This window comes from Elephantulus edwardii, unplaced genomic scaffold (assembly GCF_000299155.1).
Source record: "Elephantulus edwardii isolate Elephantulus edwardi_28Jun2011 unplaced genomic scaffold, EleEdw1.0 scaffold00127, whole genome shotgun sequence".
Lineage (NCBI taxonomy): Eukaryota > Metazoa > Chordata > Mammalia > Macroscelidea > Macroscelididae > Elephantulus > Elephantulus edwardii.
In genome coordinates, this window is record NW_006399877.1 from 6,664,253 (window position 1) to 6,684,927 (window position 20,675).

The 20,675-nt window shown below is 42.2% G+C and overlaps 1 protein-coding gene and 1 pseudogene across 1 annotated transcript in view; one reads left to right on the plus strand and one right to left on the minus strand.

The window, feature by feature from the left end:
- The window catches only part of LOC102843159, a 17,837-nt pseudogene extending 17,007 nt beyond the window's left edge, over positions 1-830 (minus strand).
- The window catches only part of USP40 (ubiquitin specific peptidase 40), an 82,933-nt gene continuing 62,640 nt past the window's right edge, over positions 383-20,675 (plus strand). Inside the window, exons 1-6 of the mRNA XM_006893458.1 lie at positions 383-467; positions 1,545-1,763; positions 6,107-6,174; positions 9,738-9,851; positions 14,284-14,448; positions 17,055-17,201. Coding sequence (XP_006893520.1) covers positions 1,565-1,763; positions 6,107-6,174; positions 9,738-9,851; positions 14,284-14,448; positions 17,055-17,201 — 693 coding nt within the window. The 5' untranslated portion in view covers positions 383-467; positions 1,545-1,564. The remainder of the gene's footprint in view (positions 468-1,544; positions 1,764-6,106; positions 6,175-9,737; positions 9,852-14,283; positions 14,449-17,054; positions 17,202-20,675) is intronic.

The following is a 20,675-nucleotide window of genomic DNA, read 5'->3' on the forward strand; positions in this document are numbered from 1 at the left end:
CTCTGGTATTCTCTGCTTTCAGCTAAGAACCATCTGACATCTGCAATGATATCCTGAGAGCCATGACCTCTTCTAAACTCTATTTCTGGCAGTTCTCTGACGATGTACTACTGTTTCAGTCGTTTTTGGATACTCTTCAGCAGGATTTTGATTGCGTGTTATATCAGTGATGTTGTTCAAGAATTTCCACACTCTGTTGGGCCACCCTTTCTTGGAACTGAACAAATATGGAACTCTTCCAGCCAACTGAAACTTAATAAAGACGTTGGGCCAACGAACTACATTGCCCATAAGGCCTCGCGCACGGGTCGGCGCTCCCGCGGGGCATCCTGGGACACCTAACAGCGCGACCTCTACCCCGCGCCTGCGCAGAGGGCAGATCCGCCGTCAGCCAGCATGGCGGCGCCCGGCTGAGCCGTGTGTGGTCACTTCGAGCTTTGGCTGGGCGGGGGTCTGGGCTCTAGGCTGTAAGTGAGGCTGGCGGCCGGGGAGCGCGGGAGGGACGTGGGAGGCAGGCGGCGGGCCCGAGTCGGCGATGCGGCCCGAGGAGGGCGAGGCCGGGACCGGCCCGCGGTGCCTGGGCCTCGACCCCCCGCTCCACCTCCACTCTCGGGCGGGGAGACGCGGCTCCCGACCGCGAAGTCGAGGCCTCACCTTCGAATTCCCCCTGTGTCAGCTTGTTAGCCCCCAGAGGGGCGGATTTTGGAAGGAAACACAGTTGCGTGGGTGTCGATCCTGGGAACATTGGGGAAAAGCACTGGCTGTCACTCGGGGCCGGTGCGAGGCCCAGCGTCCGTGTCCTCGGGCGATCCCCAGCCCCCGATCCCCATCCCGCTGTAAGGGACGTGCATCCTTTTAATTTAACTCCGTTTAGTTCGTAGAGGTGTCTCCCTCGGGAGCTGAACCCCGAAGGGCGAGAGAGGCCGGGGATCGGTGGTTGGTGGTCATCCAGCCATCGGCGGGGTCAGTGCCCTGATGGGTTTTCTCTTTGCACGTGTGACCGTGCCCCTTAAAGTCCTTCCTCGCCGTCCAGACCTGCCGCGCCCGGTGGCTCTCCCTGTCATGTCATTTACGGGCTCACTTGACCCCTCGCCATAGGTGGAAACCAGGCCCGGGATGTGATGAGGCCTCGGTGCACAGGAGCCTGGCCCGCATGGGGACAGGCGGGTTTGCAGCCTCCAGTCCACCCTGATCTCTCCTCGGTCTCACTTCCCCGCCTCCCGTCTAGTATTGTTATTCTTGTGCTGTCTGAGCTCAGGCAGTGGCTCATCAGCTGTCCTTGAACAGTTCTTGGGAGAGAGAAACCGTCCAGGGGAAACTGCAGACTCCAGAAGTCGTGAACCAGCACAGTTGAGCTCGCTGGCCTTCGAGGGTGGTCGGCTGTAAGAGGAGTGGGTGCGCCTCTCCCCCTCCCCCAGCTGTGTTCACAGGCCCACCGTGTGTCTACAGACAGACTCAGCATTCCAGTGTAGAGTGGCGAGGTTTGGAGGAAATACTCTAAAAATAAAGCATTTCTGTAACATGTCTTTTTTTTTTTTTTTAAGGGTAGTCATTTTATTTCACAATGTTTGGGGACCTATTTGAAGAGGATTTTCCCAGTGAGTCTAATGGTCATTCAGACAAAGGGAAGACCTTAAAGACTAAAGCTTTGGAGCCACCTGCCCCTAGAGAATTCACCAAGTTAAGTGGCATCAGAAATCAGGGTGGAACCTGCTACCTCAATTCCCTTCTTCAGACTCTTCTTTTCACCCCTGAATTCAGAGGTATGGTCTATTACGTGCTTTTGACGAGTAATATGGGCAGTTGTCTACATATGTAATTAAGCAAAGTCACTGCGAGACAAAAAGTGCTGACGGTATGTTCCATACTATGTGTGTATTATACAAGGCCAACTAATTCTTTTGCAAAGAAATAGGAAGCTTAAATACATTCTGTGTTATCACACCACTATTTATTAAAAAAAAAGAAAGCAACCAATTACAATTTAAAATTCAACTTAAAAGACCAGTCTGTCATGACTGCCGACTTCATTATTGCCATGCTATTTGTGTTTAGTTTTTATTCTTAAATTGGAAAAGTTTTACATAGAAAGATTTGAAAGTTCTCCAGAGGAACAGACACATAAGATAGAGTTACCCAGGCTCCTGAGAGAAGAGCATCGTCACCTTATTTCTGCAGGTCCACAATCGTTTATCTACAGTTCTGAGCCCTTGAAAGCCCTGACACCCTGGCCTGACCCAGAGTGAACCCAGACCCTAACCTGGTTTGACACTGTGCGCTCAGGGTGAATCCTCGTGCATTGGTTACGGCTATATTGATCGTTTGATGAATAAGCCCCATATGTTCTAGGCCCCAGAGCAGGCCTTAAAAGACTTAACACTCTGTTACTACTTTTCTAAACCAAAAAAAAACAAACCCACTGCCATCAGACAGTGACCCCATACACCAGAGTAGAATTGTTGTTTCATAAGGTTTCAAATCTTTTTTTTTTTTTTAATCTTTCCTCTTTATTTTTTTTTTTAATTTTATTTTTATTATTTTGTGTGTGTGTGCCGTCAAATCAGATCTGACTGGTACAGGAGGAGATTGTCCCTCCTTCTCCAGCAGAGCATCTGGTGGATTCAAACCGCATACTTCTAGGATTGTAGTGCAGCTTCTTGCCACTAGGCCACCAGAGCTCGCCAGGTTTCAAATCTTTATTGGAGCAGACTCTTTCCTCTTTCTCCAGCCCAATGGCTAGTGGATTCATACCACCAAGCTTTGAGTTAGCACAATAGTAACCGCTGCAGTCATGTTGGTTCTAACTCAGTGACCCTTCATAGGTTTCCAAGGCTATAAAGAGCAATGGAGGAACTGCCTTCTCTCCTGAAAAGGCACTGGTAGGTTTGACTGCCAGAGACACACAGCTTTTGGGTTAGCAGCACAATTCTCCATGTCCTATGCCTCCACAGCACTGTCCCCAGTCCTGCCAGGACTCCTTACTACCTTTCCAAGATACGAAAATTTCTGAATTCAAAATCACCAGAGACTTAACATAGGGAATGAAGTGCAAGGAACAAAAGTAGCGTACAGTCAAGAACCAGTGATACTGACAGGAGAAATCCAGCCTGCACTGAAAACCTTGAAAAACACGACTCCAGAAATTGACAGCATTCCAGCTGAGATGTTTCAACAAATGAATGCTAACTTGCCTATACTAAGATGATTGAAAGACGGCTCCCTAGCCAGTCAGCTGGAAAAGATCCGTATTTGAGTCTATTCAAGGTGATCTAACAGAATACATAAATTCTAGAACAACATTGATATCACATACAAGTCAAATTTTGCTGAATATATTTCACAAATGGTTACAGTAGTACATAGATGGGGAACCACCAGAAATTCAGAAGAGGCCTTGTTCATTGCTGGCTTCTGATGGCTCTGGACCAGAAAGATGCTTACCTGTGTTTTATTTACTATGCAGAGGCATTCGACTCTGTACCATAACAAATTATGGGTGACTTTGAGAAGAATTAGAATTACAGAACACTGTATTGTGCTCATGTAGAATCTGTATGTAGATCAAGAATCGGACAGTCAGTCATAGGAACGGAACATGAAGTTGCTGTATGTCTTAAGGGCAGGAAAAGTATATGAAGGTTGTATCTCTTCACCAAAGCTGTTATTTTTCACTTACATATCGAGAAGAAGCTGGACTTTTGAAGAGTACAGCACCAGAAAAGAATGAAACTCCTCAAGAGACTGTGATAATAGCAGACATACCTTGTTGAGAAAGAAGACTGGAAGCATTTATTGATGAAGATCACATACTCCAGTCTTTAATATGTATTATGCTTCAACATAGAACAAAAATCATCACAGTGGAACCCATAAGTGGCAGGATGATAAACGGAACTGATTTGCATTGTCAAATATTTCATTTAACTTGGATCCACAATCACTATTTACTTTTACTTGTATCTACAATCAATATTTTACTTGGATCCACAATCAAGAGGCAGCAGTTAAGAAATCACAAGAATATATTATTATGTACCATCAAGTCCAAACAAACTTACAGCTGACTCTACCGCCTGGGAGGAGATTGCCCATTTTTCTCTCACGGAGCAGCTGATGGATTCAAGCCACATGCTGTAGGCAGTGCAGCTCCTTGCCATTGAACCACCAGAGCTCTACACAAAAATGTAGCATTTTTTAAACCGTGATTTCAATTGGGAGACAACTCTTTTTTTTTTTTCCCAGAGTGGATCAGAGTTTCTCAGTGGGAGTTCTTTTGTAGGTTTGAAGGGTAGATTTAAAAAAAAAATCCAGACAAAACCTACTGGTTAGAGTGCCTAACCTTTGAGTTAAAACAAATCTAGAGACTAACGAACTACCAGCTTTTTCACTTTCAAACTAAAATCACCTTCTACGTTGAAAAGATGTTTCAATACCAAAAGAAAGTTACCCTCTTCAACAAAAAGACACTGCTTCATACAAACAAAAGAGTGGTTGACAACCTTACATGTGTATAAATTGCTAGTCAGCAACCCTGTATTAACATGCCACTTTATTATTGATAGTTGGCAGGGAGGAAAGTGTGCAACAATGAATGAATGGAAATCCAAAGTCTCTGTAAACTTTAGTTAAAATAAAAAAGAAAGGAAAAACTTTGTTAGTTAAAAATGTTATAAGGGTTAGAAGAAAACATTATCACCCCTGAATGATGATGATGTTGTTAGGTGCTATTGAGTCTCTTGCGACTCATAGTGACCCTATGTACAAGAACCCTAAACACCATTCTATCCTGTGCCAACCTTGCTGTCTCAAACACACTCCTTCCCATCATCCCACTCACAGAATCGATCCATCTCATCGAGGGTCTTCCTCTCCTGCACTGTCCCTCCACTCTCCCAAACATGATATCCCTCTCCAAGGACCAGTCCCTCCTTGCAACATGCCCAACGTATGTCAGACGACGCTTCAGAATCCTTGCCTCCAAGGAGCATTCTGGCTTCACCCTCTCCAGGACAAACCTGTTTGTTCTCTTAGCAGTCCACTGTAAATTCAACACTCTTCTCTAGCACCACAACTCAAAGGTATCAATTCTCTTTCTATCATCCCTATTCACTGTCCACCTCTGATGCATAGCACGTAATTGCAAAGACTTTAGCCAGGATCAGGTGCACCTTAGTCTCCAGCCTGATGTCGTTGCTCTTCAGTACTCTTGAGAGGTCCCTCACAGCTGCTTTCCCAATGCAATTCATCTCCTGATTTCCTGGCTGCTGTTACCAAGAATGTTGACTGATGTACTCACCTGAATAATACATACTGTAAGACCAGACAGTTCAGCATTGACCCAAAAGCAAAGTCAAGGGATGCTAGATCAGTGAAAACTGAGCAAACAATAGAAATAATGAGAATTTGGATGCATTATGAAAATCGTGAACAATTTTTATAAAAATTATTAAATGAGGTATGAGTTTGCTATGTAAACTTTAAAACTGACAATTTAGAAAACTAAAACAAGATAAATTCTAACTGTACAATTATTTAAATGTATCTTTTTAAAAGGGCATTACTGTTGAGTCAGAACAGACCTTTAGCTGACGCAGTGGGTTTTCAGAAGCTGTAAGGGGTTCAGGAAGAGAGTAGCCATCTATCCTTGGAGCTGGGGGATACAGACGGCCAGAAATGTGCCAGCTTTGGACTTGTAACACGACTCACTACAGACTGTGTCCCTGGAACTCCCTTTTTGTAACATTTATTACATATAAGTTGTTTATTGAGTCTATAATATTGGGTTTGAAAAGTTTCACAGCAAAGGGAAAGACTAATCATGGTTTAGATTAGAGTTACTACATTAAAAAAAAATGTATCCAAACAAGGTAGAATGTCAGTAAGCTGAGAGAAGTACTTGAAATAAGAAAGTAGGTGAGAACAAAGTGCCTAAGAAGTACATGCAATAAGAAAATGGAATGCGTGGGATAAGAATATAAATATGGCGTAGTCCTGTTGCTGAGTCTGGAGCTGATTTACTTAATACTACTGTCTCTGCATTCTATAGCAGTTTTTTAAATACAGAGTAATAGCATTTACATCTCTTGCTGTATTTTTCTTTTTTTAGAAGCCTTGTTTTCTCTTGGTCCAGAAGAACTTGGGTCTTTAGAAGATCGAGATAACCCTGATGCACAGGTACTAAATCTGTGATTTCTTAAAGGGGAACGGAAAGGAGAAGAAGTTGAGTTTTTTTATTCAAGGAAATGTCACTTTATTAATTACCAAATGTAGTCTTTGTTTTCAGAAAAGGATTTGGCCTATAACCTATTTTCTATGAGATTTTCCTTCTCTGAAATTATCCCTTTCGAATATAATGCTGCTACCACTTGGCATTTCTCAAGCTGAAAGAAATGAAAAATAAATTTCAAGCCTAGAGTTATAATACTGAAAGATGCTGCCTGGGGGCAAAATCTTGACTGATCAAGGAAGCATAAAAGAAGATAGAAGGAAGCCAGTCTGTCCTGACCTGTCTCCTAGTCTGTTATGAACATCTAATAAACCTCTTTCTTTAAAAAAAAATGAAGACGCTAGAGGGACTGTCAGAGTCACTGTACCAAACAGAATTAGCCAACGCAGAACCATTTCAAGGAAGTACCTTATGAGCAAGAGCGAGTGGTAGTGAAGAAAGAAGTTCAAGCTGCACTGAAGGCATTGGCAAAAGAATAAAAAGGCCCCAGGAATTGATGGGATACCTGTTGCTTACATTTCAACAAACAGACGCAGCCCCGGACATGCTCACCAGTCTGTGCCACAGATCCGGAAGGCAGCTATGTGGCCAGCTGGCTGGAAGAGAACCTACATTTACTCCAATTCTCGAAAAAAGGGATCAAGTCCGATGTGAAAAACAATGTGTTGAACTGTGTAAGTAAACCAGTATAATATAAAAAAAAGAATGGTGATCCAACAGAATGTAGAAATTATTTAACAATATTAATATTGTTGTTATGTACTGTCGAGCGACCCTATGTACAACAGCCCTAAACCGTGCTCTATCCTGTGCCAATCGCACTGCCTCTGACACACCCATCCCAATTGCCCCAGTCACTGAATCAGTCCACCTCATAAGAGGGTCTTCCCCTCTTGCATTGTCCCTCCACCCTCCCAAGCATGATGTCCCTCTCCAAGGACTTGTCCCTCCTTACAACATGTCCAAAGTATGTTAGACGAAGCCTCAGAATCCTTGCCTCCAAGGAGCAGCCTGGTTTAACCCTCTCTAGCATGAATCTGTTTGTTTTCTTGGCAGTCCAGGGTACGTTCAATACTCTCTCTAGCTCCACAGCTCAAAGGCATCAATTCTCCTTCTGTCCTTCCTAGTCATTGTCCAACTCTCTGATGCATTACAAGTGATTGCAAAGACCATAACCTGTATCAGATGCACCTTAGTCTCCAGAGTGACATCATTGCTCTTCAGTATTAATATTAGCAATATTAATTAACATGCAAGTAAAGTCTTGGTGACGATTATTTTACAGTGACTAGAACAGAACATAGAGAATTGCCGGAAATTCAAGATGGATTTAGAAGAGGCCATAGCACCAGCTGATATCAGATGGATCCTGACTAAAAGCAGAGAATACCAGAAGGATGTCTTTTTTTTTATTAACATTGCAAAAACATTTAACGTTTAGATTATAACAAACTGTAGCTAACATTAAGAAGGATAATTAATTGAGCTTATGCAAAATCTATACTTAGACCAAGAAGCTATTATTAAAATAGAGCAAGGGAACACTGCATGGTTTAAAATCAAGAAAGGTGTGTGTGTGTGACTGTTGTTTATCTACTCAGTCTTTATGGTGACCAACTCATTCAAGAGGCTGAACTTTATGAAAAACAGTGTGGCATCAGGGTTAGAGGAAGATTAAGCAACCACCCGCATTGTGGATGACACACCTTGCTGAAAGTGAGGGAGACCTAAGATGAGATCAAAGACTCCAGCCTTCAATATGGATCGCATCTCAACATCAAGAAGACAAAAATCCTTTACCACTTGAACCATTAGTCAGCATGATAGATGAAGAAAAGATTGAAATTACCAAATTCATTTTTTTTTTGGATTCTACACCCTTGGTACCAGCAATCAAAAAAGGTTGCATTGGAAGAACTGCTTTCCAGAACCTCTCAGGGCGCTAAGGGGCAGGAATGCCAGGTTTAGGACCAAGGTACAGCAGATTGAAGCCGTGGACTTTTCATTTGCTTCCTGTGCATCTGAGAGTTGGACATTGACTAAGGATGACAGAAGGAGAATTGATGTCTTTTAATTTTAGGGTTGGAGAAGGGTATTGAGTATCCCCTGACTTCCAAAAGAACAAACACTTCTTATGAAACATGAAAAAAATATGTCCTGGAGAAGGTACAGCTATGATGCTTCTTGGGGGCAAAAAGGGTGAATTTTCATCTCATATTCTTGGCATATCATTAAGAAGGACCAGTCCTTGGGAAAGAACATTATTCTTGGAAAGGTGGAGGGTCAGTGAAAGCGTGGAAAAACCCTCAGCGAAATGAATTGGCACCGTGACTGCAGCAGTGGGCTCAAGTTCATCAGAAAAGATGAGGATGGCACAGGCTAGAGCAGGGTTCAGCTCCATTGTCCTTGGTCACTGTGAGTCAGACTTGCTCTGTGGCACCTAACAACAGCTGCCATATAAATATACCTCACTTCCCACTGTGATCACTTTTTCCTCTGATGATACAGATACACTTATAAATCATCTGCACTAGCCGCTAAAAAAAAAAAACACACCTGAATGCACTTCTATGCAACAACAAAAGGAGAGATTTTTTTTTCAGTATTAGAATTCTAAACTGAGTAAAGAAATGAATATATTATATGCCACTGTAATGATATTATATTTAAAATTCAGACCCTGTATAAAATCATGGTCTTCTGTTTAAAAATGATTCAGAAACCTCTTAACTCCAGCACGGAGCCTGCTTAAATCATCTGTATAGCAAAGGCCAAGTTTATTCATATATTTGTTTTAATTCCCAAACTCTTGAGGCTAAAAACTTCTGTAATTGGATTTAAAAATGTGACAGAAATGTCAGATAGTTGTAAAAGTTTCTCAGAGTAGAAGTTGCTAAGGTTACTTTTATTTAGTCCAGTCCATGACCAGACTTGGAGCAGCACTGCCCAGCCTGGCCCTCCGCCCCCAGCCTGCCTGACTCCCTCCCCAGCCTGCATGACTCCCTCCCCAGCCTGGCCCTCTGCTCCCAGCCTGCATGACTCCCTTACCCCCTGAGCACACAGGAGGAGCAGACCCAGAGGAGCCCAAACACGAGCAGGGCAGAAGGCAACCCACCCACCTGTTAGAACTGCAGAGTGAGACTTATTTATGCCTGGGGAATCCTGCATTAGGAGGGAATCTGAGATAGTTTAGAGGAGGAAAGAACAATTAGAGATTTAAATTACTGTCAGTCTATAATTTGGGTGGTTTATTACATTTTGTTTTAATTTTAAGACTAATCTGAACTATGCCAAAGTAGGAAACCCTAGAAAACTATGACCTTTGGGACTGAAATAGACTCTTCAAAGAAAACCAAAAGTTTTCATTATAATAATACTAGGATATTTATGATTGTTTTCCCACGTGAACTGAATGAACATAGGCGACATGAGGCAAGTATGCAGTTCTTTTTAAAAGCTGTAATCAGCGTTTAACGATCTTCACTTAGAAACGCTTTTGTTTCCCACTCAGGTTCGAATCATCCCTTTACAGCTACAGCGGCTGTTTGCTCAGCTTCTGCTCTTGGACCAGCAGGCTGCATCCACGGAAGACCTCACTGACAGCTTTGGCTGGACAAGCAATGAGGTACGAAAAAGAGCTGCTCAAAGGGGTAATGCCAAGCAGTAAAGGAAGAGGAGACGGAGACCCAGGATGAGATGGATTGATACAGTAACTGGGACGATGGCAGTTGGTGTGTTGGGGTTAGTGAGACTGGCTCAGGACAGGAAAGGGTTCAGAGCTGCTGTACATGGGGTCACTATACATCGCAGATGACTCAGTAACACATAATAATGTGCTGTAACAGGTTGGAAGCAGGAGTGGCATCCACTTCCTAAATAACATGCCTCCGGAAAACCTGTGAACTTTGTTAAATGTCAATAGTTGTAGAGGGGCTTCAAGCCTTTTGTTCATAGGGTCGCTATGAGTTGTGCTTGACTCAAAGGCAATAACAACAACAACAAAGGAACAAGGAAATATTGGTCTAATCTGTCATTAATTCACTTCCTCTAATTTCATCTCAGTGTCTCCAGATAATGGATACATGTTTACTTCTGTTAAAATTTTACAAACTAAAATTGCTGTTTTCAGACACTTGCTGTGGTCAATTGCTGTGATGCTAAATGAGGAGACAGGTGTGGATACAGAACAGTAATGAGCGCTGGTTTTTATGAATCTTTTAATTCAGACACAGCAAGTATTACATGGAAATTGCTTGCCTTTTAACACAGCAGACTAGTAATGAGCCTTTTATTCTTTGACTTAACAATAATACTGGGACAAATAAATGACAGCTGATTTTTTTAAGATCCCATCTTCTCTTGTGATGCACTTTTGGTTTCTGTCTGGGGGTTCTGTTTGGGACATTTGCTTCAAGCAGAACAGTGGTCTTGCCAGGCCTTCTCATCTTTCCTGGTCTCACCTTCTTCCTAGTTTTCCCGGGTACTCTTTGTGGGTACGTTAGCTCGTCTTTCTGTGGAGTTCTGAAAAGGTACTCAGTTATGTCCATTTACTGCAAGCAAGGGAGTGCTTATCAGTACTAACGAGTCCACAGAACCAGTCAAACCAGCAGTACCCCCTTTTCTGGAGTATCTGTATTGTGCAAAGGTATGGGAGACTGTCACAGCTTGTTGCCTCCAGCAGTCAACGCTCAACTCTGCTCCCGGAAGAGTCTTTGATTTTGCGATCTATGTAGTTAACAAATGAAGGGCTCTGAAGGGAAAATGGGAATATATCTTCTAAAGAGTGCTTACCAAATTCAAATTCTTCTGTGGGGCAAGTGCTTGTGGAGAATTCCTTTTTTTCTTCCTTTAGTAACCTTTTTTTTGAATCAGAATTCATATGCCATGAAACTTTTAAAGTATGCAAATTTAATTTGCTTTTATTATAGTTACAGGGTTGCATAACTACCATCTTAACCAGTTTTAGAAAGGCCGGTGGTTCAAATCCTCCAGGAGTTCAGAGGGAGAAAGATGGGCATTCTCCTTCCCTGTGATTGACAACCTCTCAAAACCCGCTGGAGGGTCGGCTGTGAGTCACTTTCAACTCAACAGCAGTGGAAGTTAGTGATTTCCCCTAATCTCACCTCTCATGAGCTCCTGGTAAATGTTGTTCATAGGGACCATCAAGTCAATTCTGACTCAGTGACCCCAGATAAAACAGACCAAAACCTTGTCCAATCCTGCTACTTCCTCCCAATTTCTGTTATGCTTAAGTCTGTTGTTACAGGTCAATCCGTCTTGTTGATAATCTTCCTCTCTTCTGACCCTCTACCTTTCCACATGCTATACTTTCCCAGGGACTAGCCCCTCCTGGCAATATGCTCAGAACACTTGAGACCACGTCTAATTATGCTTGCGTGAAAGAAGTACCCTAGTTGCCCTGCTTCTTAGCTGTGTTGCTCTTTTGGCATTTGGTAGAATATTGGTACTCTTCACTAGCACCACAGCTCAAAGGCATCAGTTCTTCATTCAGTCTTCCTTTCTCATTGTCCAGCTGTGACATGCTTTTGAAGCAGTTAAAAATACCATGGGCTGAATCAGGCACACTTTAGTCTTAAATATCCTTGCTCTTTAGCACTCTTCTGCTTTTTTTCTATAGATTTTCCTGTTCATTACATTTGAATAGAATTTTTATGTAATATCTGATCTTTTGTGATTGACTTCTTTCACTTAGTATAATGTGTTCAAAGTTTAGCCATGTTGTAGCATTGTTTCAATATTTCATTCTCATTTATTGCCAGGTAATGTTCTGCTAGGTAGATCTACTACTTTGTAGACCATAACAAAATATAACTAGTCTTGTGAAGAATGGAAGTCTCAGAATATTTACTTGTGCTCATGTGTAATGTATACCTAGACCAAGAGGCTATTGTGCAAATAGAGCAAGGGAACAACAAACACTACAAGATTTAAAATTAAGAAGGTTGTGCATCAGGGTTGTATCTTTTCTCCATACCTGTTCAATCTGTATTCTGAAGAAGTTATTCAAGGAGCTGGACTCCATGAAGAATTTGTAGCATCATGGTCAGAAGACATCAGTCATCTTCAGTATGCAGATGACAGACCCTTACTTGCTGAAAGTGAGGATTTGAAGTGCTTGCTACACAAGATCAGACATTACAGCCTTCAATGTGGATTGTATCTCAATGTTATGGAAACAAAAATTCTCACTGCTGTCAAGCTACATTGTGATAGATGGAGAAAAGATTGAAATTGTCAACAGCTTTATCTTTCTTTGATCCACAATCAATACTCTTGATACCAGCAGGCAGGAAATCGGGAGACAGTGCACTGGGAAAGTCTGCAGTCAGGTATGTCTCCAGATTATTGAGGAGTAGTGATGTCAGTTTGGGGACTAAGGTGCCCCTGTGATCTAGGCCCCAGTCTTTTTAATCACTTGCTCTGTATCTAATAGCTGAATAAAGATGACAGAAGAATTATTGATGCCTTTGAGCTTTGGTGTTGGAGAAGAGTGCTAAATATCCCATGCACTTCCAAAAGAACAAACAGATGTGTCTTGGAGAAGGTGAAGCCAACAATGCTCCTTGGAGGCAAAGATGATAAAGCTTCATTTCACTTTGGGCATGTTGCCAGGAGATGTTTCTTGGAGAGGAACATCATGTGCTTGGAAAGGTGGAGGGGTGGTGAAGGACAATAGACTACAGCAATGGTCTCAGGTGTCAGATTATGAGGAAGGCACAGGACAGGACAGGGTCCAGATCTGTTGGTCATAGGGTCACCATGAGTTGTACTCAACAGCATCTAACAACATTTTTAAAATCCATTTATCAAATGGGTGGATTTCCTTTTGATTTTGCCCATGACCTTCCAGTAAGGTGTACTGCCTTCATACTTAAAATAAAAAAGGGCTTTAAAAATTTAAATAAAATCTTGCAAGAAGCTTTTTAGGAATAGCTCTAAAGTGATAGAAGTGGATTTTGAAAACACTTTAACCAGATTTAGGATTGTTCAGAAACAGTTGAAAACTTGTGCATTTTCTATGCTGTCAGGGTCAGTACTGGCCAGACCTACATCCTCTAATGCCTTAGATGTTGATGGGGAAAGACATCTTAAGTCCTATGTCTTGCTCCAATTTTAATTTACTTTATCTGCTGTTAACTCCAGCCTCATTTTGTATTCCCTCTTTATGGCTGTTTCTGCACATTTCATTGGTTTCTCTACCTCCTTTCTCCCTTTTCATGTTAACATTCTGCTGATATCCATGTTGCCAAGTCCAGAGCCATTTTTCTTCTCTATTTCATAGTCTCTACGTAACACTCACTCCTCCCACCTGTCTCCATGACCCTCCCATTCTTGTCAATTTCCTCACCAGCTTTGAGGAAAGATGGGCAGGCTCCTCCTGTGTGATTTACTGCCTTGGAAAACCTGCTGGAGGATCAGCTATGTGTCGGTTCTACTCCACAATACAGCATCTTCTCTGTTCTTCATGGTCTGGTCTGTCCTGTCCTCCTCCACGCTGGTGTGTCCCTGGGCTCTGATTTAAGTCACTCTCCAGGAGCGCCGCAGTTTGTTCAAGGCAGTTACGTGACCCACATAAAGAAGCACATTCCATCAGGAAATTTTCTCAGCACTGTTCCGGCTTTGCTTTGGTTGGTCTGCACTTGGGTGAATTCTAGTTTTTGGAGGCTGTGGGGGATTCTCCGTTCACCAGTACTTGGATCCAGGTGTGATCTGTTCACACTCAGCCACCCGGTGAGGCTGGGCTGTCCTGCCGTCTGCCCCTCTCTTCCTCTTGCAGTGGCATTGCCTCGGCGCATTGTCCTCAAAAACAAATGCGTGTCCATGCTGAAAACACATTCATTTTGTGATGTAAACAACAGTAGGTAGTGATCTCGAGTGTTAACGTGCTCTCAGCTGGTTTTGAACTCTCCTTGCATCTCTCAAGGCACACCTTCACATTTCTTGAGAAGTCTTGCAGGGTTTGGTTTTGTTTTTAACTAGGATTATTTTTCAAATTAAGTACAAAAATGACATGTGAAAGTGAACCTGTTTTACAGGAAATGCGGCAACATGATGTGCAGGAACTAAACCGAATTCTCTTCAGTGCCTTGGAAACGTCTTTAGTTGGGACCTCGGGCCATGACCTCATTAATCGCCTGTATCACGGAATCATTGTCAACCAGATCGTTTGTAAGGACTGCAAGAACATCAGTGAAAAGCAGGTGTGTGTGCAGGAGCATTTCAGTAGAAGGCCTGGTGCACAGTTCGTGTGATTAAGGTTATGACCAGTCAAACTACGTGAGAATTAAACTATTGCTGGAGATCATTTTGTCATTGTTTTGCTGCTGCTTTAACTGCATCTAAGTTGTCTGTTTGTAATCCATACTTCTTGAGAGAAGCAGATACCTTCAATCTTTTACTCAGTACTTTGATGTTTGGAAAATAAAGGACAGTGGCTTTGTGAGAGAAGCTGACATGGTCAGTGCTGGTGGTCAGGATATTAGTTAAGGAAGTAATAGAGAATACTGAAGCATGTTTGACATGATCAGCATCTGTGAGTATTGATTTAGTTTATTAATATCCTTCACAAACATCGTATCTATGTGTATACTTACAAGAGCTATTGTAAACCGTGTTTATAACGTGTGTAACCTCCAGTTCTTGCTAATGACTTACATTGCTCAGTTGACTGAAGTGAAATTAGATATTAGAAATTTACTCATGGGACTTTAATAATTTCTCCTTGTGCTACAGATCCTGTCCAGCACATGAGTTCCTTACAGCGTAGTCATTCTTGAAACTTTCTTTTATTCTGTTAGATATAGAAAAATATTAATAGCCATTGTCCAAATGTTATGAGTTAATTGCTTTTATGGAGTATATGTATTTCTTCTCTTTGGATTTCCGTTTTTTTTTAAAAAAAAAAAAACAAAACCAAAAATTATTCGGGTTTTATTCACCGATAGCTTTTCCCTCTTTTCCTTGCCTGCTGACTCCCACACCTGCCCGTCAGGGAAGGGCTTCTCTGGCCTCCTCAGCTGCGATCTCGTGAGCGTCGAGATCAGTGAAGAGAGCTGGCAGCCAGTCGTGGGCCTCCCTGGGAGCTTGCAGTTCCCCTCAGGCCAGCCCTTCCTTCAGCAGGGGCTCCAGCACTTGCACTCTCGCTCTGTCTCCCATTTAAGACTGGTTTTGATTTCACTGACAGTCACGTAGCCATGTTTTGGCTGACATCCTGGGTGAACTTACCCCTTCCTTTTAACATTTGTTGATGTAGTTCCTCTAGAGTTTTCAGATCTCCATTTCAGTGCTTCGGGGCCAGGCACACTTCAATAATCTGGACACCCAGCTCAGAGTAGAAGTCCCCCACACCTAGCATTTCAGACCAAAATCCTTTTCCAGAGGCCAAAGGACCCACCCCAGTGGTGGCACACGTGTCCTGGAACTGCACTCGGAACTCAGCATTCTTGTGGACCTCCTGCTTATGTTTGCTGCCAAACTCCTCCAGGTTTGTCTTGAACACATCCAACTGTTTGGACCTCTGGGCCAACTGACCCTCGGCCAACACAGTTCCTTGTTCCTTATACTTGGCCGAAGCAAGTTTCTTCTTGGCAGTGGCATTGGCCCCAACCCCGTTCCCGGCCTTGGGCCCCCGGGCTGCCAGATACCAGGAACCCCGGTATCCACATCCCAGGATCCGCTGGCGGCGCCTCCATTTTCTTTTAAAAGAAATAGTTAGGAATGAAAAACAGCTCTAAACCCTTATTGTCTGGGCAAATAGATTTTTTTTCAGCCTTCTTTGTTGTGTACCATCAAGTTGGAACCAACCTGTAGTTAACCCTCCAGTGGGTGTTCAGAGGAGGCTAAATCACATGGGGGGGGGATTGCCCATCCTTCTCCTGCAGAACAGCCAGTGGCCTCGAACCACTTTCCTTTGAGATTGCAGCATACCTTCTTGCCACTAGGCCACCAGAGCTCCCTTAAAGGTGTTCCGAGGCTCTAAATTGCATGGAAGAAGAATGTCCATCTTTTTCCCGCAAAGCAGCTAGCAGATTCAAACTTTGTGCCTTTGGGTTGGCAGCACAGTTCCTTACCCACTATGCCACCAAAGCTCCCAGAATTAACTAATGTCTTACTACTTTATAGTCTCTATTATCTCTTAAAATAATGCTGATACACAGGTAAATAGAACTTTAAGTATGATTTAAGTATGTGGAATTTTACATGGTTATTACTCGAAATATGTTGTAATTAAAATGTAGTTAAAACTGGTAAGACTTTCTTTCTAACATACCCACCCTCCTCTTAATTTTCATAGAAATATTTTTTTTTATACTAGTCAAAATACTTTTTTTCTTATAACTCCCTGGAAGGGTCGTAAAGCAACCCTAGCAAATGAAGCAGCAAAATAATGGAGTTTAGTTAGAAAATTTCATCCTGCCCTGCCTTCCCAGCCTGCTTCACCTTCTAGCCTAGAGGCTAAGATGGTGCTGGTGAACTTTGCTCACCTGCAGGTCTCAGTCTAGATTAGAGTCAGTGATTTGTTTTATTTCCTGATAGACTTTATTGTACCCATAATAAAGTTACTTCTTTATGAACTGGTTGTTTTCTGATAACAGTTTTAAGATAAATCATAGTTTGACTTATAAAGAAGGATAATTCAGTATTATGAATTTCATAATGCCTGGGCAATAGAGCTCTACCTTCCTATGTACTATGTTTAAGGGGTGGGGGGATCTGATTATTCTCAGTATAAATAGGACTTGATAATGTGTTTGTGAACTTCTTTTTTTTACTATCTATTGATATTGAAATATTATTGATATTTTAGGAAGACTTCTTAGATCTGACAGTAACGGTTAAAAACCTGTCCGGTTTGGAAGATGCACTTTGGAACATGTATGTGGAAGAGGAAGTTTTTGACTGTGACAACTTATACCACTGTGGGACTTGTGATCGGCTGGTTCAAGCAGTGAAGGTAAAGATGGGTGCACTGCCTTGTCCAGGATGCCCACCTGGTGCTCCTGCTAAGTGCAGAGCAGTGAGAAGATCTGTCCAGGGAGGCAGCTTGTGCGATCTGCAGAGAATATACACGAGTCCTGAACACCATTAGGATTAACACTGGGCATTGAAGACTTTTCTCTTATGCCTATCTCTGTGGTAAATTTTAACAATTAAAGATTTTAGAGCTTTTATCCCAACAGTTTTTCCTCTCAACCGCCTCCTCTCCTAGGAAAAGTCTACTGCCACCCACATGTCTAAGTTTGCCTTTTTAAAATAGACTTTTCCCTGTTCTCAAGAAGACTGATCTTGTTTCTGCCAGCCAGGGAGATTGTGCAGCTTTCCTTTTCCCCCGCTGCTGGAACCTGGATGGCCTTTTTTCATATTCTTTAATATGCTATTAACTTACAATATTATTGTACATCCTCTTTTGCTCTAGTAAATCCATAGGCCCTTTCCTCGTCCCCTCATTACCTCACTGATCAAGGGGCTTTACATAGTAAGTAATTTTCTTTTTTGTGTGACAAAGCGAAACATAGGATGAAGGACCACGAGACTTTAAACAACCTATCGCCTTTTCTTTGTGAGAACCAGTATACAAAAGGATGAGAGATCAGTCAGTAGATGTAGAACTCTGACATTTCTCAGTGTAATTCATCCCCTTCATGCATCTAGCCGTTCAATACTTAAAATTCACAATCCAGCAAAGAGGAGAAGAGAAGTGGGAGGAAGGCCCTGACTGCACAGCCGACCTTTGTCTTGTGGCAGTGATGGCTCAGTCAGTGCCTTGGCACTTCTCAAGACCTGTCTGGCCAGGTGATGCTTCCCTCGGTGTAGCTGTGAGGTCTCAGTGCTCTGCTAGCCCAGCCCTGTGGCTCCACGGTGACTGACTGGCTCGTCCTTACCTGTAGGGACTCACTAACTCCCTGTGGAGAACAGATTTCAGGGAAGCATTTTGTGGAGATTTTTTTCCTTTCATCTTCTAGCACCCAATTGCCTGCCTGCCTTTCTCACTGTTCTGTCATCTGTGTGGTTTTTCACTGTGGATTTGTTTTTTTAATGTATTTTTGCAGTTTTCACCAAAACCTTTAGAATCATTACATTGCCAAACCCATCGTCCTTGAGTCATTTCTGACTCGTGACTGCTCTCTGTGTGGTCTTCAAGGCTGTGAACCTTTACAGGGGGAGACCAGCCATCTTTTTCCTTGAAGAGTAGCTGATGTTTTAGAACTCCTGACCTTTTAGTTGGAAGCCCCATGGGTTGCACACTAATAATTACAGTTAATCTTTAAATTTATAATTGTGTGTGCATGCAAATAGCTGCTTGCATCTAGATTTATTGATGCTATTTTCCCATTCCTCTGGCTTGGATTTGCTATCTCTGGCCTTCTTTCTCAACTCCTTTTATCTGTGACCAATTCAGAATCAACACAACTACCATTATTATTATCTGCACAAGTAATTATCCTGTTCAGGTTAAGGATGGGATAGGCTGTTCATAAACTTTGTAAACTTGCACTCAGCATGCTTGGTGAAATTGAGCACTGTCTTAACCTTTACGTGGGACATGTTATTATTTACCATCAAGTTCAGAACCGACCCAAAGCTAACCTTAGGGTTTGGACAGGCAGTAAATGACATACGAAGAGACTGCCCATCTTTCTCCTGTAGAGCAGCTGGTAGATTGGAGCCACGTAATTTTGAGTTGACAGCACAATTCCTTTTCTTGCAAATGGCACAGCCTTACTTGTTAAAAGTGAAGAAGACTTGAAGTGCTTGCTGCATTTGATCAAAGAGCAGGAGACATTAGGACAGTCTGCAGTCAGGGACCTCTCCAGATTACTGAGGACCAGTGATGCCAGTTCACAGACTGAGGTGCACCTCATTCAGGTGATGCTCTTTGGTTACTAGCTATGCCTCTGAAAGCTGGACAGTAATAAGGATGATAGAAGAATTGAGGTCTTTGAGCTGTGATGTTCGGGAAGAGCACTGAATGTCCCATGGACTGCTGAAAGAAAAAACAGATATATCTTGGAAAAGGTATAGCCAGAATGGTCTTTGGAGGCAAAGAAGATGCAGCTTCGTCTCGCATACTTTGGGCATGTTGTTAGGAGAGGCTATTCCTTGAGAGGGACATTGTGCTTGGAGAAGTGGAGTGTCAGCGGAAGAGAGGACTCTCATCCAGACAGACTGAATAGTGACTACAGCAGTGGCCCAAATATGTCAGAAATGATGAAGATGACACAGTGTAAGACAAGGTTTACGTGTGCTGTTCAGACAGTCACTGTGAGTCATATTCAACTCTATGGCACCTAAGAACAACTTTGTACAGTGCCTACAGCTGATACTTAACTGAGTTTTCCAACCAACAAAGTGAATGTGTACTATGATCGCATACAGTGTTGATTTTGCATCCTGAAGGTTGTGAGCAAGAGGTTCTAAGACTGGAGTTTTCACAATAGGATTTAAAATGAAGGTGAACCTTGCCCTTTTTGATCTGTGCTTCCATTCAGCCTTTGCTTGCCTCTAAAAAGCCTGAAAAGAGACATCTGTTATTTGCCTGGTTATGTGTTCCTTACGTTTTGTGTCATAATAAAAATCTAATCAACTTTCGAGACTGGAAAAGTCATAAAGATACCTACATAATCTTTTCTTTTTGATTGAACTAAATTTGCATGTAAGACAAAAATTTTCTGTTAAACTAAGCAGTTGTTCTCTGGTTTTGGGGTTTTTTTTGTTTTTGTTTTGCAAAGCAGTTCTTTTCTATTTCATCTTTTATATCATCACTAGCTTAATACTTGTTGGGTAGAAAACATTTGTCTTGGTTATTTTTGATCTTTATAAACCCCATTCTGTTGCACTTGGAATATCCTGTACCCCCGTGGTAAGTGTAGGGTTTGGTCATCTAAATGCAGAGCTTTCTATCCTTAGCTTGCCCCTCTTACACAGCCTACTCAGGTGTTTTTTTAAGATACCTTTTTAAAGCTTATTTTAGAATAAATAGTGCCCTTTTTTAGTATTTTTTTAATTAATTTTAATGAAAGTTTACAGAGACTTAGGGTTTCTAGTCATTCATTGTTGAATTTTTCTCCCTACCCATCCCCACCCCCCCTGAATAGTGCCTTTTTATGTTGCTGTTGTTTCTCTTCAGCTTTACCTCTCCTGTCTTACTGATTTCTGGGGGGGGAATATTATATATATATATTTAGAAACATTAAATACAAATGATAATATTAATTTCTCCAATAGTCTTAACCTGTTAATCCAAGATAGTTGATTGACCCTCAAGTATTAAGCAGCTTAATTTAATGTTTTCTTTTAAAGCCCAGGCAGGACAATTGTTTTTTTGTTTTTTATTATTAAATTTTATTAGTTTTAATGAACATTTACAGGGATTTTGGGTTTTCATTCCTTCATTGCTGCACCATTCTCTCTACTCTCCTCCCCAGTT